At 43.9% G+C, this 24,243-nt stretch overlaps 1 protein-coding gene across 3 annotated transcripts in view; it reads right to left on the bottom strand.

Moving 5' to 3' along the window:
- Btk (Bruton tyrosine kinase) overlaps positions 1-21,732 on the bottom strand; it is a 42,213-nt gene extending 20,481 nt beyond the window's left edge. Inside the window, exons 1-5 of one of the 3 annotated variants that reach the window (XM_076561848.1) lie at positions 21,713-21,732; positions 14,223-14,392; positions 12,909-13,007; positions 7,953-8,021; positions 4,240-4,321 (exon numbers count right to left, since the gene is read on the bottom strand). In XM_076561848.1, the coding sequence (XP_076417963.1) occupies positions 4,240-4,321; positions 7,953-8,021; positions 12,909-13,007; positions 14,223-14,363 (391 nt within the window). In that variant the 5' untranslated portion in view covers positions 14,364-14,392; positions 21,713-21,732. Of the gene's footprint in view, positions 1-4,239; positions 4,322-7,952; positions 8,022-12,908; positions 13,008-14,222; positions 14,393-21,372; positions 21,522-21,712 lie in introns of those variants that run through there. The other 2 variants (XM_006986431.2, XM_016005010.3) reach the window with 2 other exon arrangements.
- Positions 21,733-24,243: the final 2,511 nt, after the last annotated feature.

The following is a 24,243-nucleotide window of genomic DNA, read 5'->3' as shown; positions in this document are numbered from 1 at the left end:
TACTTGAAAGACTGGTCCACGGCCCCCATGCTACCAGGAGACTGTCTACAATTCTGTTTCAAACATGCATAATTCACTGCCCAGGGTCGTGGTTGAAGCTTTGCCTGTGCCTTTGTTCCGTTAATTTTGGGGAGGTCAGGACGCTTGCTGTATCTGAAGGCCAATTAGGATGGGCTTTGTTGAGCTTGACCAAACATACTCAAGGAGAAATGCGAGGCCCAAGTATGGAGTTGAGCAACAGAATAAGTGCTGAGCACAAACAAGGCTCTGGTTTTATGTACTAGCACTGAAGAGGAGGAGGAGGGATAGGAGAGAAATGCTTGTTGTTTTTATCCACTGTTGTGTTCGAGGAAATGAAATGAAAGTGCCCATGGCTAAGTCCTAGCAATAAGGCTATTTTATGGAAAGTCTCACTAAGAAAATTACTACAGACCAGGTGTGCTGATTCACACCTCTAATCCTAGCACTGAATCAGAAGGATGGCCCTAAGTTCAATATGGGCCTGGGCTACGGTGTGAGATATTGCCACAAACCAAATAAAACAAAAGTAGAAAAGGGGGCCAGTGAGATGGCTGCAGGTAAAGGCTCCTACCACCAAATCTGATCACCTGACTTCAGTCCCCAGGATCCACAGGAGGAGGAGACGAGCTGAATCCCACAAGGCAAGCTGTCCTCTGACCTCCAGACTTGTAGCATGGTACACAGGCTTGCACCCACATACATTCAAACTTAATAAAAAGGGGGAGGGATGGGAGAAGAGGAGGAGGAAAAGGAGGTGAAGGAGGAGGACGAGGAGGAAGGCAAATGGGAAGTGGATGAAAAGAAGAAGAAGAAGAAGAAGAAGAAGAAGAAAGAAGAAGAAGAAGAAGAAGAAGAAGAAGAAGAAGAAGAAGAAGAAGAAGAAGAAGAAGAAGAAGAAGAAGAAGAAGAAGAAGAAACGGGAAACAGAAAATACAGCGGCTGGATATTAGGTCCTGCTTTGAAAATTAAGGTCAACTTACGATAAATTACACAGACCTATGGTGTATAGCAAGTCACTTTCATAACTCATTGCTTAACCTCACTTAGATCTAATACTTCCGAAGGCTCCTCCATGCCTCTTTATGATTAACCCCCCTCCCTCAGTAATCAATACTCATGAAACCTTCTCCTTCGTGTGTTGGTGATTTCCACTTGATGCTTTTTAACCCAAGACAAGGATAGTATTAGTATAATGAGACTTGAAGGTTCCTAATAAAGTTTTTTCATTGAGGGTTTTTTTTTTTTTTGAGAAAGGGTCTCAAAATATGTAGCCCTGGCTGGCCTAGAACTCTCTGTGTAGACCAGGCTAGCCTGGGACTCACAAAGATCCTCCTGCCTCTGCATGCCAAGTGCTGTGCGCCACCACAGCAAGCAGGACAGCTCACTGTTTTTCATTATTAGTACCAAAGACTGTCCTGAGATTATTAGGACTTTCATCTAAATCTCTCAGCAACAATATTAACTGTTAGAAGATGCTCCTGCTTCGTCTCCTCAGAGTGACTCACGCAGCTGAAAGCCTAGTTGACTCTAAAAAGATGCCACTGTTAAGTGAGCTCTGAGCGCCATTTCCATGCAGGCTAGCAACACACCATCCTGGTCCTTTTGGGGGCCCTTGGCCCAACTTTAGCTCATGGAACTACTTCTACACTGAAGTTCTGCCTCTTTATTTTAATATGCTGGCTATCAAGGCCCAGGGCCTTGCATTTAGTAGGCAAGCCCTTTACCACTGAGATACATCTTGAGTCCTGTAGGGTTTGGGGGGGTGGAGAGGGAGAAAGAAAGAAGAAAGAGAGACCACAATTCGAAAACAGCAAGATATGAAACATGGTTTCTCATCCAACTCCTCTGTAACATTTGTGTGTGTGTGTGTGTGTGTGTGTGTGTGTGTGTGTGTGTGTGTGTGTGTGTGTGTGAAATATGTCCTGGGGATATCTAAAAATTATTGAGACCAGTAATAAAGCCCAGTAAACTTTTGAAGAAGAAAAGGAGGAGGAGGAGGAGGAGAAAAAAAGCAGCCCCTGCTTTGTCTCCTGTGGGATGTCCAAACAGGTTTGACAAGTCATACCAGATGCAAACCTGTACCTAGCCACACTGCCTACCGGCCATTAGCAATCCGGCTGAAGGGACAGTGTTTTTGTTGTCTTAGCATTATGAGTTGCCTATTGTAATTTTGGTTAATGAACTTGGTTTGGAAATTAGTGTTTGAAGTGTAAAAGAACTGCTAACTCACACATTTCTCCCTTGCTTCTCCTCAGATAGTCTGCCCATGGTTTCCTGTTTCCTAACTTGCTGCCAGCCATTATCGCAGAGCCTGCATTGATGGTGGGTACCTACTCCCACACAAAAATCCATTTGTGCATCTTTCTATGTGCAAGACATTGAATGCAACACTGTCAAGGGAACCAAAGAAGTACAAATATAGATGTCCTGCATGGCTCTTGTGTCAGTCTCTGGGACTAGCTCTCTGACTTGGAAATCGTGTGTTTGTTTTGAGAATGGAGTCTCAAGCCTGTAGTCGCCACTGATTATCTATGTGCTCATGAGCAGTTATGCCACTTCTTTGAGCCTCAATTCTTTCACCTGGAAATAGGAGAATGGTACATTATCAAACTGTTGTGAGGATTAAATGAGCTGATACATTTGAAGCACTTATCACAGACCCTGGTGCAGAGTAATTGCCTGTAAGGTGCTGGTTATTGTTGCTATTAGTCCAAGATGATTGCGAGAACGAAACACGCTAATATATAGAAGCTACTCAATAACTAAATGGTCCTTTCCTCCCTTCTCTCCTTCAGTTTGAAAGAACTGGTGATTGGAATTTGTACTGCTACTTCCAAGGGCGTGAACAAGGCAAACCACTGAGCACCGGCGTCTAAACGTTTGTGAAGACAAAGGACTGTGGTGCGATAACCCAACTGTGCCGTTATCGGGCTGCCCTCCTTCCTGTTTCTCTAGGCAGCCTTTCCTGATGTCAACTCAACCAGTTAATCTCTCAGTCACTTGACATGTAGCTATATATACACACACGAGAAGAGGCGCATGCATCCTGTGCTGCACGCATTTACAGTGAAACTTGTCTTTATCACCGGGTGGTGAAACACTGAGGAAATGTTCAAGTTTAGGTCTTCACAAAGCAATGGCTACAAAGTAGCTCCTTCGGAGATGGTTACCCACAATGAGGAGATGGCTGCCCCGTCTTATCTACTGCCTTATGGTTTTTCTCACACTTTCACATACGTTATTATTTGTTTGATTCGTAGGCGACTCTGGAGGTGGGTATGGCAGGCATTATCATCATTGCCATTTGGGAGAAAAAGCTGGACCACCAAGAAGCCCATGGCCTACTTGCCAAAAGTCAATAATGGAAAGTGGCTTGAAACCAAATTCTTTGTCCCTGACTTCAGAGCTAGGTGTTTCATATCCAGGACTTTAAATACTCTATGATCACTGAGCAACACACCACCTTTGTAAATGGTGCAGCATTCATATGATATTGTTATATAAAGCTTCATATAAATAAGAAAATAAAGGTGTCCATAATTACAAAACTGCATTATGCTGGGCGGTGGTGGCGCACGCCTTTAATCCCAGCACTCGGGAGGCAGAGGCAGGCAGATCTCTGTGAGTTTGAGGCCAGCCTGGTCTACAAAGTGAGTTCCAGGGCAGTCAGGGCTACACAGAGAAACCCTGTCTCGAAAAAAAAAAAAAAAAAAAAGAGATTCAAAACTGCATTAGAAAGGGCTGATGGGGTGGTTTTCTGGGCAATGGAGCTTTCCACGCAAGCCTAACAGCCCAAGCTTCATTCCTAGAACCCACAACAGGAGGAGAAAACCGATTACTGAAAGTATCTCCACAAACATGCTGTGGCGTGCAGGCACACACACACACACACACACACACACACACACACACACACACACTAATAAAAACATTTTAAACGCACAAAAATTGTGCTGGAGAGATGACGGAACTGGGTCACAACTCAGTCTAGTATATTATCTTGAATCCTATGATGGAGTAGTGATCGGTTGAGGCAAAACACTCTCACCGTCCTCTCTCCTTCCTCTATGAGCCCTTCCTCTTTCATTAATTCATTCTTCCTTCCTCTTTACTTCATGTCTCCATCTCTCTTTTTTCCTCTCTCCCACCTCTCCTCTCTTTGTTACAATTTCGTTCTTTTCCCTTCTAAAACTAGTTTGCTTTCAAAGGAATCCTCACCATTTTTGAGCTGGTGAATCCAACGCTTTCTCAGTTCTTCAGTTGGGGAGAAAACGTAAAGCGGTCCTTCATCATATACAACCTGGAGTGATGAACACAGCAAATTTCAAGGTTAGGATTCAGAGATTAGAAGAAACATCTCAGCGCAGTGAGGGAATCTTAAGGAACAGCACTGTATATCTGTTGTATAAAAGAAAGAAAGAAAACCGGAGTATTCAGTTAGCAGGGGTTCAGGGGTCAGGTAAACCAGTTGAAGAAGTCCTAAACTACTCATGTCCAGGGATGTCAGACTTCAAAGCTTGAGGCTGGAGAGATGGCTCAGAGGTTAAGAGCATTGGCTGCTCTTCCAGAGGACCTGGGTTCAATCCCTAGCAACTGTATGGTGGCTCACAACCATCTATAATGAGATCTGGTGTATACATAAAAAATAAGTAAATCTTTTTTAAAAACTTAAAAAAAAAGACTTCAAAGTTCTTAGCTTTTGAATACTCAAGTCCTCTTGGTGTATTTTTTAATTTATGTGCCTATTTAGTCCACAATGTCTCCCTTAGCATTTGGTAGAGGGTTTTTTTTTCTTTAACAAGGGATATTTTGTGATCTCAGTATTAAATTTTGGTTTATATGGAAGAAAACTGAAAGGATAATCTATATGACTTAAACTTTGATTATTATTTCTGTGTTTTTTGGCTTGGAAAAGAGGGAGTAAAATTTTAATTCATGACTATTACAACCCTTTCCAGCGGCCTTCTCTCATTAATATTTGCCAAAACAAACTTGAAACTACAAACTTATATCAAATTGGGTAAGTATATATCAGGGACTATCATCAACTCAGTATTTTTAAACACTTACCATGTTCGTTATGCATAAAATATAAAAGGTTTGGTTCTGATGTCAAGCATGGTAACTTATATCTATAATCCCATCACTCAGGAAGCTGAAGCAGGAGGATGGTAAATTTTAGGCTAGCCTGAGGTACATAGTGAAGTAGTGTCTCAAAAAAAAAGATCTGTATCTAACCCTTATAGAGTTAGCAGATATCATACAATGAATTCTAAAGTGAAATACAAGTTATTTTTGAATTACGAATTATTTTTATTTATACACTGCCATTCTTCATCATCTGCTCCTGCATCCAAACAAGATCATCATGTTCAAAGACAGTGGTAATAAAAACTACGTCATAAACACCCTTCTTTCACAAGTTAGCCATGAAAGAAATCGTTTTACAGTTTTCTTTGTGCTTGTTGGGCTTGCTTGTGCTCATACAGCCATGACAGAAAGCCCCTCCCCTGAGACTTTCCACTTCCTTTTCTGGCTTTCACTGCTGCTGAGGCTGCTATATTCACTGCGTGGGGCCTACACATTTCTCAGGATACGAGCAAGCCAGTTTGAAGTCCAGATCGCACTCTTTTCTATGGCTTACGCTGCATCTATCAAAAAGATGTTCTTCACCTGTTTCCGTCTAGACTGGACTGTCTGTTTTATGTCAATAAACCTTCCCCACACTGAACTTCCTAATACTCCCCCTTCCCTCCCCTTTTCTGTCTTTTCAGCCCACATGACCGCCATTAAATAGACCTTCAGAGCCAGAAGGAAGTGAGATGATCAGTCAACAAGCAGAGTGTCTTTCTCAATTCAGCCATCATAGAGAAGGCGTATCATAACAGGCCTGGTGTTCATTTATAATCTTTTTGAGGTGTAGATATGGAAAGAAACTGTGTTAGATGAGAAAAACACAAAAGCAAATATGCTTGTCAATCTCATATATTGTATTTAAATTTTTTTAATGTAAATAAAAATAAATAAATAAATAAGCCTTTGCTGGATGGCCAAGAGGCTTCTGCTGCATATTTACTAAATGAAGGGCTTCCAATAGTAAATATATCTCATTTGCAGCTCAGAAGCATCTTGTAAGGACCTGAGAGTCATTCTCATGAACATTAGCATTCAAAGACTAAGACCTCTGTCTCTAAAACTCCACGGAAGGTCAGAATCCTAACTTCCGTCTGTAGCATGAACCTTAAAGGGTCTTATTAATAAAAACAAACCCGGAGCCAGGTATTGAGGTGATCGCTGAAAGGTCAGAGAGACAGAACAAGCCACAGCTAACCTCGCCTTGCCAATTCCTCAGCTGATCTTGTTTCCTCAGACTGGAAGCCTCTGAGTCCTCAGTTTCTCTGATCACTCAGCGTTCACCCCAATACCTGGCTCTGGGTTTGTTTTTATTAATAAGGCCATTTAAGAGTAGTGCTGCATCCGTCTGTCGTTACTAGCCAAGAAACACAGCTGGCGGAATCATGTTTACACCAAGCTACGCTTTGTTTGCTTTTATCTGACTTCAAAAGAAATCATTAATCCTGCGAGTAACACAGCTGGGGTATGTAGTAGCCAGCCCTAGTTTTGCTGTCAATAAGACCTCTGACACAGAGTTAATTATAATAATAATGTTTGCCTAGTTACCTTTCTGAGACCTCCAAGGTCTCTTACCAACCAATATCACCAGTTCTGACTGGGTGTTGTAGCGCTAGTTAGTAATCCTGTTATCCCAGCAACTGGGCGGCTATGGAAGGAGAATTGGAAGTCTGAGACCTGCCTTGCACCTCATAGAGAGACCTCATCTTTTTAAAAATTGGAGGAGAGAGGAGGAGAAAGGTTAAGATGGAGAGTTTAGTAGAGAGAGGGTAAAGGCTAAAAGGGAGATGAGGGTTAGGAGAGAGAGGAAGAGGAGGGTTAGGACAAAGGGGGAGAAGATAGGGAGAGGGGGTTAGGAGGGAGAGAGAGAGAGGGAGAGAGAGAGACAGAGAGAGACAGAGAGAGAGAGAGAGAGAGAGAGAGAGAGAGAGAGAGAGAGAGAGAGAATTAGGATGGGTAGGGGTAGGATGTAGTGGGTGGCTGTCTGTGCCATGCCCTGAAGCCATGCCTCTAGGAAAGCAGCAGGTAGCTATTAGGTACCTGCCCCTGGGGCACAGCCTCCGGGAATCCTTAAGACCAGAGATGCGCTTATGGGTTGCTCTCTCTTCCTTGTGAATGTTGGATGCTGAGACAGACCAGGGCAGAGCTCTCCAGAGAACAGCGTTGGCACGAGCCTCACCTTTCCAGAATCCTGCTACAATCCCTATTACCTGTATTGTGAGTTTCCTGTATTGTGAGTTAACCCCCCAATAAATTCCTTTCATCATTAAGCTATTTCCATGGATTGATATCGATTTAATCGCATTAGTAGTATGGTAAGAGAGGGAATTAGGAGAAACCATTGACTCTTCACTTGGTCCTGTGCAGATTCTCAAGGAATGGTCTAGAACTGAAAACTCTACCCCCATATCACATCATTTTCTGAACATACGTCCCACAAAGAGCCATGACAATGACTTCACATTTGCTGACGACTGTTTATCTTTACCTGTCTCCATACCTTAAATTGCCCCACTTATTTTTCTGATAAATGTCCTTCAACCCTTTGAGGGAGGACAATCTGAGACTGGCATCTCCTACTTCCACAACTGTCTGCCTTGTAAATGAACTCTTTCTCTCTTGGAAACTCATCTCAGTGGCTGGCATATACTATACAGCGGGCCAAACTGGCCTGGTTTCCTAGCATGACTTCCTTGACTACTTCAATTTCTGCTCCCGGGGACCTAGTGTCCTTCACCTGATACCTAATGACTTCATTACAGAGGCCTTTCCAGAGTGGGTTAGAGAAAAGAACTCACCTGGAACGGGTACGGGAACCTTTCAATGATTGAAATCTGTTCCATCTCACCGGACTCCTCACCCCTCCTCTGTAATGAAAGAAGGAAGTACGGTTACCTGTGGATGTTGTGGTGGTGTGAATGAGAGTGGCCCCCACTGGCTAACATATATTTGAATACTTGGTCCCCAAGTGGTGGAACTTTGGGGGGGAAGGACTAGGGGGTGTGGTCTTGTTGGGGGCTTTGGGGTTTCAAAAGACTCATTCCCAGCCTCTCAGCTTCCAAGTTGTAAATCAAGATGTAAGCTCTCAGCTGTTCCTGTGGACATGCCTTTACTCTATCATCATGGACTCTGACCCGCTGGAACCATAAGCCCCAAATCCAACACTTTCTTCTATGAGTTGTTTTGGCCATAGTGTTCTATCACAGTAATCGAAAAATAAGTAAGACAGAAGTGCTGCTCTTTTCTGAATTTCTCTAGGTTTTGGGAATCTTCTACCGTGGATTTAGAAAACATTTGCAAAAAGTCAGTTCTTAGTTTTTAAAAAATATTGATTTTGTATTTATTTATATATACGTGAAACGTCCACAGATGCCAGAAAAAAGCATGGTATGCCTGCCTAGGAGCTGGAGTTATGGCGGTTGTGAGCCATCCACTCTGGGTGCTGGGAACGGTACTCATGGCCTCTGCAAGAGCAGCAATTGCTCTTAACTACTGAGCCAAATCTCTAGGCCCCAACAGGATTTCTTTTTTTCCAAAATAATTTCTCAATGATTACTCCCCATAGACCCATAGACATTTCAAATCAGTAGCAAAACCGTAGCTTCTCAATAATTGGTGCTAGGAATTGGATAGCTAGTTCACATCACCCCCCAGTGTAAAGTTCAGGCAGACTTAAGAGCATAAGATGAAAGTAGAACTGTTATGGGGTGGGGCTATAGTTCAGTGCTAGAGTGCTTGCCTTGTGTGCATGAAGTTCTGGGTTCAATTACCAGCATGGCCAAAAAAACGTATAAAGAACTTATGATCTGGGATCGATGCTCTGCACCTATGATCCCAGCGCTGGGAAGCTGGAGGCTACAAAGGGAGATCAAGCCAACCTGGGCTGCTGGGCTACAGAGTGAAAGTGTCAAAAACACGAACAGAAAAAGACAGAAACAAAAAGAAGAAAGAGCTGTGTGTGGTGACATATGCATTTCATTTTACCACCTGGGAGGCAGAGGCTGCTCTCTGTAAGTTCAAAGACAGCCTAGTCAGCCAGAAATACAGAGTGAGACCACTTCTGAGAGAGAGAGAGAGAGAGAGAGAGAGAGAGAGAGAGAGAAAGAGAGAGAGAGAAGATGGAAGGGGAAAATGAAGGAAGGAAAGAAACTGCTGTATGAGCAGAATAAAATAAACCAAAACCAAATTTGAAGATTAAAAAACTGGAAGAATATTTTCAACACACTAATATTAACAAAGGACTGATATTCTTATATCAAGATGTCTTTAAAAGCATTAGAAACATAGTAAATATCTCAATAAAAGTGGGCCAAAAGATGAACATGCAATTCACAAATGAAAAAATATAAATGAGCAGTAGACACATCGTTGTACAGTCTTATAAGTAAAGATAAGTCAGCAATGAAATATTATTTTTCTTCCCTGAAAAATTGACTAGTATTTAAAATATCTCATGTTAAAAGAAAATCTCATGTTATAAAGATGAAGAAAATACCACCTTACATAGTTTACCGGACTATAAGATACCATAACTCCCCTTCTAGAAACTGAAATGGAATAGAAACAAAATTAATAAACGCATTGGGGCTGGAGGGATGGCTCAGCGGCTAAGAGCACTGGCTGCTCTTGCACAGGAGTGGATTTAACTCTCAGGAGGCACACAAACACCTGTAACTTCAGGTCCAGTGAATGTGACCTCCTTTCGGGCCTCCTTTCGGACCAGGCATGCACACACTGCAGTTATATATATGCAGGCAAAATGCTCAAGCACTTTCAAAAATGTTTGGGGCTGAAGATTGCTCAGCAGTTAAAAGCACTTCCTGATCTTCAAAGGACCCGGATTTGGTTCCCAGTACCTACATGGAGGCTCACAATTGCCTATACCTTCAGTTCCATGGGATCCTACACTAGATCTGATACAGTGTTCTGGCCTCCAGTGGCACCAGGTGCTATACATGTATGTGGTGCACATACATGCAGGCAAACATTCACAAAATAATAAACCTTTAAAAAATAAGGGTGGGCCGGGCGGTGATGGCGCACGCCTTTAATCCCAGCACAGGTACAAGGCAAGAAGGTAGCACACAGACATACATACAGGCAAAACACCCCCACACATACAAATAATAAAATAATAATTATTGTGACATTAAAAAAATAGACTCTAATTTCATGCCTGTAATATCAGCACTTAGAAGGCTGAGGTAGAATTACAAAGAATTGAAGCCTGAACTGTATGGTGAGTTCCAGGCCAGCCTAGGGTACAGAGTGAAACTATGAATGAAGGAAGGAAGGAAGGAAGGAAGGAAGGAAGGAAGGAAGGAAGGAAGGAAGGAAGGAAGGAAGGAAGGAAGGAAGCTCTTTTAAAAATCTCCTGTGGATATCTGAATAGAGGGGGCTATTTTGGGGTTAGGGAGAAACTTGGTGCCAGGGAAACTCCCAGAAATCCACAAGAACGACCCCAGATTAGACTACCAGCAGTAGTGGAGAGGGTGCCTGAACTAGCTTACTCCAGTAATCAGATTGGTGACTACCCTAACTGTCATCATAGAACCTTCAACCAGTGACTGATGGAAGCAGATGCAGAGATCCACAGCCAAGCATTGGGCCATGCTCCGGGAGTCCATGAAGAGAGGGTGGAGGGATTGTACGAGCCAGGGGGGTCAAGATCATGGGGAAACCCAGAGAGATAGGTGACCCAGAGGGAGCTCACAGACTCTAAACTGATGGCTGTGGAGCCTGCATGGGACCGACCTAGGTCCCCTGCATGTGGGTGACAGTTGTGTAACTTGATCTGTTGGTGGAACTCCTCACAGTGGGAACAGGATCTGTCCCTGGAGCATGATTTGGCTTTTTGGAGTCCATTCCCTATGGTGGGATGCCTTGCTCAGCCTTGATGCAGCGGGGAGGATCTTGTCCTGCCTCATCTTGATAGGACATGCTTTGCTTACTTCCATGGGAGGCTTTCCCCTTTCTGAGGAGTGGATGGGGTGGGGGTTAGAAAAGAGGGAGGGAGGGAGGTAGAAAGGGGGAGGGAACGGGAGGAGAGGAGGGAGGGGGAACTGTGGTTGGTATGTAAAATAATTTTTTTTTTCGAGACAGGGTTTCTCTGCGTAGCTTTGCGCCTTTTCTGGGACTCACTTTGTAGTCCAGGCTGGCCTTGAACTCACAGAGATCTGCCTGCCTCTGCCTCCCGAGTGCTGGGATTAAAGGCGTGCGCCACCACCGCCCGGCATAAAATAAATTTTTAAAAGTTAATAAGAAGGGTTGGGGATTTAGCTCAGTGGTAGAGTGCTTGCCTAGCAAGTGCAAGGCCCTGGGTTCGATCCTCAGCTCTGGGGGAAAAAAAAAGTTAATAAGAAAAAAGTGTCAGCCCTGGGCATGGAGACTTACTCAAGTCATGCCTGTGGCACTGGTACCTGAAGGAGGAAAACTGGTTCTCTTTGCTCATTGTGAGAGGCCAGTACAGCAGTACTCTAAGTTGGGTGTTATAAAGTTTTCCAGGCTCAGTGTGTCTCTATCTGCTAAGAAGGAATGATGCTGACTTGGGATTATCAACTCGTGAAAGACTGAAGCCTTTTCAGGCTGGAAGGATGGCTCAGTGGATAAGAGCACATAACGGCTCTCCCAGAGGATCCAAGCTTGGTCCCGAGAAGCCGCATCCACTCACAACAGCCTGAAATTCTAACTCGGGGATCTGACACTGGCCTCTGTGGGCATATACACAAACACATCATTAAAAAGAAAAGACATTTTCAAAAAAAGCTAGCAAATTCTCTTTTGGTAAATTCTTTTGTAATCTCTCTCTCTCTCTCTCTCTCTCTCTCTCTCTCTCTCTCTCTCTCTCTCTCTCTCTCTCTCTCTGTGTGTGTGTGTGTGTGTGTGTGTGTGTGTGTGTGTGTGTGTGTGTTTGTACATATTTTCAGGAGCATGCTTGTGGAGGTCAGAGGACAGACAGCCTCAGGTGTGAGGCTCATCCTCCACCTTCTTTGAGACATGGTCACTTTTTCAGCTGTTGCATATGCCAGACTAGTTGAGCCTTGAGCTTCCAGGAATTCTCCGGCCTCCACCTCCCACCTTGCCATAGGAGTGTGAGATTACAGATGGACTAAAGGGTCTGACTTTAGGTGAGTTCTGGAGATTGGAGATTCTCGAATCCCCAGGCTTGTCTGGCAACCCCTTTACCACTGACCCATCTCCTAGCCTGAAGGAAAAAATTATTTTTCTTTCTTTCTTTTTTTTTCCGAGACAGGGTTTCTCCGTGTAGTTTTGGTGCTTGTCCTCGATCTTTCTCTGTAGACCAGGCTGGCCTTGAACCCACAGAGATCTGCCTGGCTTTGCCTCCCGAGTGCTGGGATTAAAATTGTGCTCCACCGCTGCCTAGCTGTTTTTTCTTTCTTTCTTACATTCTTGTTTTCTATGTGTTTCCGTGTGTGTGTGTGTGTGTGTGTGTGTGTGTGTGTGTGTGTCCATACGTGTCACAGTTTTCAGTGGAGGTGAGAGGACAATTTTCAGGAGTTGGCTCTCTCCTTCTACTATGTGATGTGTTCAGGGACAGAACTCAAGTCATTAGGCATGGCAGCAATTTCCCTTACCCTCTTGGTGATCGCCCTGGCTCCCAATGAAGAGTTTTCTAAAGAAACAAAACTGTTCTACAACACACGACACCACCACCATTCTATATGGAGTATTTGGAAGTTCCAAGTGCCCTACAATCCGTAGCTCCCCTCTCCTTGACTCTGGCAGCTTCTTACCGGAATCTGTCTTTCTGGTGGAGGATTTTTTTCAGGAACTACTGTTTCAACGCAGGTGATCTTCTCAACATCTATTGAACCTTTCTTGCTGCCTCTTCTCTGAAGGAATGAGGAAGAAAATGGAGAAAGATGAGGAGTGATCAAGCAACCAGACATTTACACATTGTTATCTAATCATCCTCCATGGTGAGATGGCACGCATAGCCTAACAGAACCTGGTTTCTGGTTTTTTGGGTTTTTTTTTTTTTTTTTTTTTTTTTTTTTTTTTTTTTTTTTTTTTTTTTTTGGTTTTTCGAGACAGGGTTTCTCTGCGTAGCTTTGTGCCTTTCCTGGAACTCGCTCTGTAGACCAGGCTGGCCTCGAACTCACAGAGATCCGCCTGGCTCTGCCTCCCGAGTGCTGGGATTAAAGGCGTGCGCCGCCACCGCCCGGCTTCTGTTTGATTTGAGATGGGGTCTCACTATGTAGCCCTGTCTGGCCTGGAACTCACTATGTAGACCCAACCGAGTGCTGGGATTAAAGGTGTGTGCCACTGTGTCGTACAGAACCTGTTTTTTTGTTTTGTTTTGTTTTTTGTTTTTTTGTAGACAGAGTTTCTCAGTTCAGCTTTGGAGCCTGTCCTGGAACTCGCTCTGTAGACCAGGCTGGTCTCAGACTCACAGAGATCCACCTGCCTCTGTCTCCCAAGTGCTGAGATTAAAGGCCTATGCCACCACTGCCCAGCTAGACCTGTTATTTTTAAAGTAAAAAATAATCCAACATCTATCTAACCTTTAAATACCAAATCAGAGGCAGATAACATGGAAGAATAAATGATTATATGCAATTTTGTCACAAGAAATAAAAAGGCAGTGTTGACTTCTTGGCTTTTTTTTTTTTTTTTTTTTTTTTTGGTTTTTTCGAGACAGGGTTTCTCTATGTAGCTTTGCGCCTTTCCTGGAACTCACTCTGTAGACCAGGCTGGCCTCGAAATCACAGAGATCTGCCTGCCTCTGCCTCCCGAGTGCTGGGATTAAACGCATGTGCCACCACCGCCCGGCGACTTCTTGGCTTTTATCCTTACAAGCATATAACGACTTCTTACCAACCACAAGATTCTGTGGTAAGACATCCTGCACAGCTTCTCACACCCTTGAATTTTTTCCTGGCATGTCTGTACCTACTCCTAGGCTAGGAAATATTTTTCAGAGTTTGATGTCTATTTTATTTCTACGCGCCCCACCCCATACACACTATGTAAGACCTATCTCCTGTCTCACAGAAGATGCAAGACTAAGTCCTTGAAATGGTAAAATTCACATTTGGGAAACTTACCCCACGTTCAAAGTCATACTCATAGTAGGAAAGTTTTTGCACAGTCAAGAGAAACAGGCGCTTCTTAAAGTTCAAAGGTGATGTTTTCTTTTTCTGTTGCGAGCGCTTCAGAAAGATGCTCTCCAGGATGACTGCAGCCATGGCTTCCTCTCTTGGAGCTCGCTTGTGTGCTGTGGATAACGAAAGGTTTTGAGGTTCTAGCACAGCCACCTCCATCCCTCCTGGTACCCCCTCATTCCTGCTACCTGTTTTAAATGAGCCGCACATTTCCAGCACTAGCAAGTAGCCTTATTTTTCTCCCTGATCGCCTTCTTCCACAGTCCCCGACTCTGTCAAGTTTCAGGTACAGTAAAGCCACACCAAACAAAGCCTGGTTTCTTATATAAGGGAACGCAGTGCTCTCGATAACCAACAACAAACACCAGCTGTTGGGTAATGTCTAGACATTGTCTTTTTATGACACATGGCCAGAATCCGTAAATGAACTGTTGACCCTGGTATTCTCAGAAGGGATAATCCAGGTACCAGAAACTTCACTAAGACAGACCCTGGGCTTTCAGTTCCCAGTTTCCTGAACAATAAATGTAATTTTTCCAAAGTTGACCCACTCAGGTCTGTAGCCAAAAGGACATTGGAGGGTTCACCTGTCCTTCTGAACATACAATAACTGCCATTCAACTGATTTAGCTCATGTCCTGCTGCCTGGGTTACAAAGGACAGAAGCCTTGTTTGCAGGTTGAGAACAGTTTTACTACAGAGGTTAGTGCTTTGGCCTCCCCCTTGCCTTTCCTTGGGTGGTTTCTTTTAGATGGCACCCGGTAATAGAGACACAACTATGGAGCAGAGGATAAGAGCACTTGTCGCTCCTGCATGCAGGCAGCATTCAGTTTCCAGCACCCATACGGTGGCTCACAACCACCTGGAACTCCAGTTCCAGGAGATTCAGTGCTTTCTTCTGACCTCCATGGGCACCAGGCATGCCAATGGTGCATATATGTACATGAAGGCAAAACACTCATAACCATGCAATAAAATTTAAAAAATAAATCGTCTTTTTTTCTGAAAAAAAAAAAAGTAATGTAACTATGTTGCTGTTAAGGATGCCATTTGTACTCATGTAGGAAAAACAATGTGCTTAGAATACTCCAGAAAATTCCATAAAACAATCAAAGAGTCTTGGTGGTGCTGAGGATGGAACACAGGGCCTTGCGTGAGCGAGACAGGGACTCAAGCACTAAGGCCCATCACTGGCCTCCAACTCCTTTGGTGGCCCAGGCACAGCTGTCTTGCTGCCTCAGCATCTGGAGTGCTATCTATATTATAGGCCTGCAGCACCAGGCACAGCTCACCAATGGCTTTTTCAGACAGACAGACAGACAGACAGACAGACACACACACACACACACACACACACACACACACACACACACATCAATTCACCTGAAGTTTATGCACAATTTTACCAATTATAAACTTTCATTAGAAACATAAATGAAAAGATGATAGTCATAAAAACGGACCACAGAGTAAAATGATTCATCAGATCTCCCCTGAGCTTTGTTGGAAGCAGGGGCTCCTTCCCTACAAGGAGTGTGAAGTTTTATTTTCACTAAATTCCTTTTGCTTTTGGGGACACGATGGAAATCAAATAAGTAAAGTCAGTATTTTACTTTTTTCTCTGAAAAGCTGTTTTTTTTTTCAAGTAGGGAGAGAAAGGGAGTGTCTTTTTTTTTTTGAAAGCCTGATGCTATTCACAGTTATTTTGCTCTTTCTTGTGGTATAGACAGTTCTATTATCATGAAGAGAAGACAAAAATGGATTCAAAGAGTGTCAGAATGTTGAGAATGATATTTGCCTTCTGTCTACTACCCAGCTGCTGCTTGCTGTCTTCTGGCAGTGGATTGGGTTAATGTTTTGTTGGTGCTCTTTAGAGAAAACTGATGCAGAAATGCAGACCTTTCCCTGCACCTTGCTACATAAGTCTCCATTCTTGGCCTCTGCCTAATATGGACTCCCACCAGAGTGACAAGCTGACAAGCTTATGAGCAATCAGTCCTACCTTCAGTTTCAGCTCAGACTCCAAAGAAGTTCCTCTTAACAGCACACTCCTCCATTTAGTGACAAGTAGTGGTAACAGAGCAACCATGCTCTAATCTTATTAACTGCTAAGTCATGAAGACCTTTGTAATACTATCACTCTTGCTCATGGAGAATCACAGAATCAAAGACCCACATTACAGAAGGCAAAATAAGACCTGAAGGAAACTGAGTAGCATCAGCAGTCAAGAAGATCAAAAGCATTCCCCTTTTTTTTCCTTTTCTTTGCAAACTCTCAGCTCTACATGTAGCAGCAGAATCCAGACAGAGGAAGCCTGTTAGTGAGAGCTCAGTCATCATACAAACTGCACTGTGCCAGGGAATTCATACAAATGGCACTTGAAGAGTTAATAAGTGAGAGCATCCCTGGCAATTCTCCTTGCTGTGATAAGAGAAAACACTGCTAGGGACAGACAGCACTAGAGCAATAGTCAGTGGAGGAGACAGACGCGAGTCACCAGACTTCAAACACCGACTGCACCAGAAGAGTCAGGAGGTACTGTTTTCTCATTGTGTCTCCTTTAAAGTTCTGGGCAACTGACCATGAAGCGCCTGGCCCTTTTGATTCTCTCTGAAGGGATATGGAAGAAAACTCCTGTTCCAGTGTCATTTACCTGCCAGGCACTTTGTACCATTTGACTATTTATGTATGTGGTGCTGGGAATGAAGCGCAGGGTCTTGGGCATGCTTGTCCAGAGCTCTACCACTGAGCCACGCATTCCAGCTTCTGGCCTACATCTTCTATGCGACATTCCATGTATTCTTCACAGCAAACATAAGGAAACTAATATTTGCAGACTGCATCACTTGTCCATCGTCATCCATCTCTAGCTCCTGTTGTATAGTTCTTGCAGTTTATGTACATGCCATTACTTCCCAGATTGATTTACGTTGAGTTTCCTTTTTTCTTTTTCTTTCTTTCTTTTTTTTTTTACCACAAGGTCCCATGTAGCCCAGGTTGTCATTAAACTTTCTATGAAGTCACGGATGACCTTGGCCTTCTGATACTCTCCTGCCTCTATCTCCTGAGTGTTAGGATTATATGGCTGTATCACCACACCTAGTTTATTTGGTAATATCAAACCCAGTGGCTTTTCCTTTTCTTTTCTTTGAGACAGGGTCTCACTATGTAGCCCTGGCTATCCTGGAACTCACTATGTAGACCAGGCTGGCCTTAAATTCATAGAGATCTTCTGCCTCTGCCTCCCAAGTTCTGGGATCAAAGGCATGCACCACCACACCCAGGCAGAAGAAAGGTCTTTAAAATGTCATCAAAGCAACCCAATTATTAGTGGTAAATTCCCAAGAAACAACTTTTTAGACTCTATTGAAACCTCCTTATTTTGTCAGCATTACAGGTGACCAAATTCATGGTAAAGACTAACACTATATCTGATTTATTTTTCAATTGAGTTTTTGTTTCCCTTTGGTTAAACATTTAGTTTTTCCCTATTATATCAAAATAACACAAATTCATTGTCGGAAATCTTTCAAGTTCAGGGATATTAAAAATAAAAAAATCAATTACAAACCTCACATATAGATATATTAGTATCTTGGCATCTTCATTTTTTCTGTGTGCATTTCTTATTGTATTTGGAATCATATTGCACATATCATGTATAATTTGCTTATATTTAAAATTATCCATCTATCCATTCATCCATCCATGCAACAATACTTTTTCCTAAAAAAACCTTTCTAAGATTCTTGCTTAACATTATTCCTAGCCAAGCCTGTGGAGTAGGCATGTTAATCCAGCACTCACGAGGCTGAGATAGGAGGATCACATAGTGAGTTCAAGGCCAGCCTGGGCTGCAGAGTGAAACCCTATCTCTAAGTCTAAACAACAAGAGCAATACTCAAAACAACACTAATTAATAATAATGATGAAGAAGAATTGGAGAGACGGCTCAGCAGTTAAGGAGAGTGCTTGCTGCTTTTCCAGAGGACCCAAGTTCGTTCCCAGCATCCATCCCAAGCTATTCACAATGGCCTGGAACTCCAGCTCGAGGGAATCCGACAGTCTCTGAAGGCATCAGCACACACTATTGCATACATACACACCACACACACCACACACACACCACACACAGACACATACACCATATACACACTGACATACACACACACATACACACACACAAATACACACAGACCCAGACACCACAGAGAAAGACATCCATACAGACACATACATACCACACACAATGCATAAAGAAATGTGAAAACGATGTGCACATTTTGCATTTTGATACATATTGCCAAAATACTTTCCAGAAATAGTATACCAACTTCTGCTCCAAAGAGCAGGTTTGGGGAGCCGAAGTCCCCTTTCCTCTACATCTTTACTTCATTTTTCACTTGACCTTCAGTCATTTTACACTCTGGTTTCATTGTACACTAACTTTTTCACTGAGTCGGTGACCTCAAACTCTAGTTTGTTTTAATCTCCCATTGTCAATTCCTCGTAACTCTCTAAATGCTCTTTCTGGTAGCGAGACGTTGTTTTCATTTTGGTAAGGGTCAGCAGTGAGAAAAGCTGAGGCTCAAATAAGTAACCAGTGTTACCCACAATTGTTGCCTTTTGTGGCTTATTTGAAGAGGGCGTTCCAAGACGGGAGACTGGGAAGGAATGCCTGGGATTGAACATTCTAGGTTGATAAAGTTCTCAGATCATACTCACTTACTGTATGTGAACCTCTGTAACAAACTGAAAGTTACACGTGGCCCAATTGTTTCAGGCTCCTCAGAGGCGTGTTCCCCTCCCCCGATGGCTTCATGCATAACCAAGCAGGTTTGGAGTAAAATAAGTCAGTCTCCTCCATAACAACAACTACTTCTTCCTCCTCCTCCCCTTCCCACCCTCCTCCTCCTTCTCCCCCTTTGTGAAACAACATCTTGCTCTGCAGTTCAGGTTGATCTGGAACTCCAGGTAATCCTCCTGCCTCAGCTTCCTGTGTGTGCCACCACACCCAGCTCCTCTTTAACTGTTTCTTGAGCTCTGTTACACTCAAAATTCTAGCCCTCCTTTATCTTCAGGAATTAGGTTCCGCTCTCAGCATTGCTGAGGGAAAAGTAGACATATAGACACAGATGACTCTTTGGAGAGCGCCCAAACTTTGCTTTTCAGCAGCCATATCTTCCCCCTCATCACCAAGTGACTTCCTGCTATGGCTCTAGACCACTGACAAGAAACTCTATAGGAAATTGGCTCAAATGGAACTAACAAATCATAGTGACTATTTAAATTGCATCAAGACCCTTCCTACAAGGAGATGGAAAATTACACTGGTTCTCCCCCATAAGGCATTTGCAAAGAGTCTGAACAAAATATCAACAGCCATAAGCAACAGGAATCTGGAGTTGTGCACAAGCAAATAGATTAAACAGTCTGAACAGAAACAGGCCAGGTATGGCAATGTCCACAAGCAATCTCAGTACACAGGAGAGTAAGGCAGAAGGACCGCAAGTTTGAGGCTAGTCCGGGCGACATAGCCTTGGCTAGGTAGGTAAGACCTTGTCTCCAAATAAAATAAATAAATAAAATCAAGCTAGAGTGGATGAGGCAAGCCTTAAGGGATACTGCATGAGTGTAATACTTTAGGTTTCTATGAGAATCTGCATTTTGCGGCGCATTTCAAATAATCGAGAAAGGCAATAGTACACTTGCTTCAGAAGTGTGGCATGCAAAATGAGGGAAGGAGCAGGGATAAAATGCACACCTAACAGCAAAGAGGACAGTCTCTGAGCTGCGTGGAGTGTCCCCCCCCCAACCTCCGACCTCTGGACTGCTGCTCCTCTGCCTCAGGAAATGCATGGCATGGGATAAACAGCCCCATCCCCCACCGCCACTTTGCTCTGGCAATGGACGGCATGGGATAAACCTTCCAGCCTTGAGAGCTGAGTAGTGAGGTAGATAAGATACCATTTGGAGGTCTGGCCACTCACTCCAGAATGTCTCGATCAGCTGGATCAGAGCAATCTGAGTCTGAATTTCACACCATTTGCCCCTAGACCAGCCCTATGGGCCACTGGCAGGGCTCAGGAGGAACCAAAGTAGCAATGACTGCTGAGAGACAGCGCTTACGCTTGCCAGGGGCCTGTCTTAACGACTTCACATTTATTTACACGTTAAGTCCCGGCAATAACTTCCAAACAGAGTAACAGGCAGGTGGGAAGCGGGAAGAGAAAGGGAAATAGCTTGAGGAGAAAGTGGCAAAATAAATGTGATGCGATTTAAAGGCTACTGCGTGCTGATTCTGGATCAGGGGATAGTGACCAGGAAAAGAAGAGGAAGGAGAGGGAGGGGAAAGGAAACGAGAGGAGAAATAATGAAGCCAAAAGAAAAGGCAGCCATGCACATGGTAGGCAATGGTAAGAGGAAAATCTTCCCAGAGACCTCAGGGGTTGGCCACACCGTCTCAGCTGGGGCGGAGGCTGCTTTCCGCTGGCTCTGTCTCCTACCCACTATTACCACGAGGTTGCCACAGCCTCCACACGGTCATTCCTATAAGCCAGCTTTCATCCTGGTAATATTTGGCCTGTTGAAGGCCAAACCAAGTTGCACCCGGCCCATGTAGCCCAGACCTTTCTCCAGTTAGCACTTTTGAGACACATGAGCTGTTTTAGAGTTTTTGCAGATTAAGCGGCCGCTTAGAATCCCTTCTTCTAAGGGTCTCATTGATACGAGGACGCATTCCAGGTCTTCAAGCAGTATTTGCTGAAAGTGGCTTGCTTTTACCCTACTACTGCATGAGGTATTTCTTTCCCACCAAGAGCTGCAGAGCTCCATGTCTAACACTGGCTACCTTTTCAGATGCTCAGATCACTCTTTCCTCGTCTTCTAACCAGCCCACCACACTGGCTGTCTTCAGAAGACCTTTACATTCCCCTCCATCATTGGAAGGGCATGCCAGGGTCTTCTGCTGCTGACCTCCCACTCTCCATGAGTCTCCTCCACCAGCAGATACATGGAACCAGCCATGTTTCCTGTCTGGCCTTTGAAGGTTCCAAGAGAAGTAGTTATGGCTGTGCCCAGGCTCTGCCTCACCTCAGACCCACCTCAGTTCTGACTTAATGCAGGTAGCTTCCCAGATGTAATGAGATGCCGGGACTTGGAAGGTGGGACTCGGTCTCTGAAGACACTGGCCCTGGAGACATATTCTTACAGTCCAGAGAGGAAGGACAGTCTGAACAAACCCCACCCTTTCACAGCCACTCAGTTCCCTTTTTTTGTTTCCTGACTTAAACCAATGCCTTTTTTTCTTCTTAACAATATGGTATCTGGTTCCGTGCTGCTGTCCCTGGTCTACCCCCGCCCCCAACTCTCCCCACCCTCATTCGCCTGGAACCTCTTCCACCAAGAGAGTCCAGCTCTGACAGAATCTTACCATTGCTGGGGTGGCTGAGTCCCCAAAGATGATGGGGCTGGACCGAACGAACAGGTCATCAGATTACCCTCCCTGGGGTAAAGGGATGACATACCTAAAGGATTGTGGGGGATGATCAGCCCAGGAAGAAAAGAGATGCCCAAGCTGGCAAGACCCAGAACAAAGCCAGTGTCTTTAAAGTCTCCTGTCCCCTCAGCAGGGGAGACTCAGGGTCACGCAGTTCAACTTGAAGGACAAAGAGGGCTCACTCAGAGACCCTGAGATACATGGCCTGACAGAGGTAGAGACAAGACTTCCCCTGCTGAGTCATTTTCTAAGAAAGCTTTTTTTTTCTACAGATAAATATGCCCGAGTGTAAGCCCACACAAAGACTTGTGCCCTTCCCCATTTTTTTGTGACTGTTCTTTTGTGAATATTCTCCCTTCAAGATTCAGCCTTATGACCTTAACCATGAGGAAACACATTTATAATTCAGCTACTAGGGCAATGGAAGTGGAAAGCCTGGACAACATAGGAAATTCTGTCTCAATTTTTTTCTCTCAAAGATAAATAATTTACACCATTTTCTTTGATTCTGTAAAGCAGTAAACAAGACTAGATGTGTTATTTGAAGCCTGAATGGTTCCTCGGCAAGTCCCTAGGTTGCATCCCAGCTCCTGTCTTTTCCCAGAGGATTCTCTAAAGAAATGCAGCCTGTATCTGCCACATGATGGTGGCAGAGCCCCTGGTGACTGATTTCTTCGTCCATCTTCACTCATGGGGCACTTTCATATTGCCTTACCCTGAGATGTTACACCCTAATACAGAAACATATCACTAATCCCCCAAATTGGTCAGAATTCCGAAAGCACCAATATTTTTTAAAAGCATTTATAGACTGGCAGATTGGTAAATCATTACATTGGTACAGATGGATGGGCACCAAGTGTTATAAGGCTCCCTACTTTATTGACCGGTATGTCCTTTCCCTGGTCACATGCAGTAACTGTTCCAATGGAGTGACCACAGACATTCACATCCCTCCCCCTTTCTTCAATCAGATGCTCCTTGTCACATGCTCCATCCTTTTTTTTTTTTTTTTGGTTTTGTTCGTGACAGGGTTTCTCTGTGTAGTTTTGCGCCTTTCCTGGAACTCCCTTTGTAGCCCAGGCTGGCCTCAAACTCACAGAGATACAGAGATCCACCTGCCTCTGCCTCCCGAGTGTGGGATTAAAGGTGTGTGCCACCACTGCCCGGCCGGCTCCCTCTTTTCTAAAGGTGGAATTGTGGTGTGAATTGCTAGTTAATAGGAGCACTGTGGGAAATTAGACAGGGAGGCAAAGGGGAAGGGCAGAATAAAGCTACTTCTTTACCTTTTTTTTTTCCAGAGCTGAGGACCGAACCCAGGACCTTGCACTTGCTAGGCAAGCGCTCTACCACTGAGCTAAATCCCCAACCCCAACTTCTTCACCTTTTGCACACAACCACTCATCCAGCACACTCATTCATACCGACAGGACTATGCCCAAACAGTGTGAATAAATACGCTTACAGAACAGACGCAAAAGGCTCCCAGTGGATGGACCGGCAAGATGGCCAGCCTAGTAGGAGAAAGCACTTGCTGCCAAGCCTGATGGCTTGTGTTCCATACCCATGCAAGGGAGAAGGTGGCAGCAGTGCTCCTGAAAATAGTACCTGGGCTTTGCTGATAGCAGCTAAGAGAAATGGCAAGTCAGAAACACGCATGGCTGAAAGAAAAGTCAAGATGACATTGGGCTTTTTTTTTTTTTTTAAATAGAAGCATAGTATCTAGAGGAAAGTGAATGTCTCATACACCGTGCAATGACAGACTATACCTAGAGTCTTGTCTTAAGTTCTAAGCGCTTCATTTTGGGGAAATCAATGAGCAGATACATGTAGAAAACAGAAAATATGGCTAAACAAATTTTGAACTGTAAGATGAATAATTTCTGGGGGTCTGATATGCATTGTGGAGACTGTATTAATATTCTATTGCTTATTTGAAGTTGGATAAGAGAGCAGACTTAAGTGTCTTCACCCCTACACACACACACACACACACACACACACACACACACACACACACACACACTCACAGGCAACAATGGATGGTGATGGATGTATTAATTTGACTCTGGCAGTTATTATACAAGATAAGTGTATATGATCACACTGTATACCTTAAACATATGCAATTTAGACAACTAAATATTTTAAAATAAAAAAATTCCCCAAACCAGCAGGGCGGTGGTGGCACACGCCTTTAATCCCAGCACTTGGGAGGCAGAGGCAGGCGGATCTCTGTGAGTTCGAGGCCAGCCTGGGCTACCAAGTGAGCTCCAGGAAAGGCGCAAAACTACATAGAGAAACCCTGTCTCGAAAAATCAAAAAAAAAAAAAAACCCAAACCACATCACATGGGGAATGATTAAAGGTGATTAAAGGAACAAAGTTTGATTAGATGAAGGCTAATTGTCTTTTTTTTTTTTTTTTTGAGCTAAGGATTGAACCCAGGGCTTGCAAGGCAAGCGC

The sequence above is a fragment of the Peromyscus maniculatus genome, chromosome X (assembly GCF_049852395.1).
Source record: "Peromyscus maniculatus bairdii isolate BWxNUB_F1_BW_parent chromosome X, HU_Pman_BW_mat_3.1, whole genome shotgun sequence".
NCBI classification, from domain to species: domain Eukaryota; kingdom Metazoa; phylum Chordata; class Mammalia; order Rodentia; family Cricetidae; genus Peromyscus; species Peromyscus maniculatus.
This window is presented reverse-complemented; position numbering and strand designations above follow the sequence as displayed.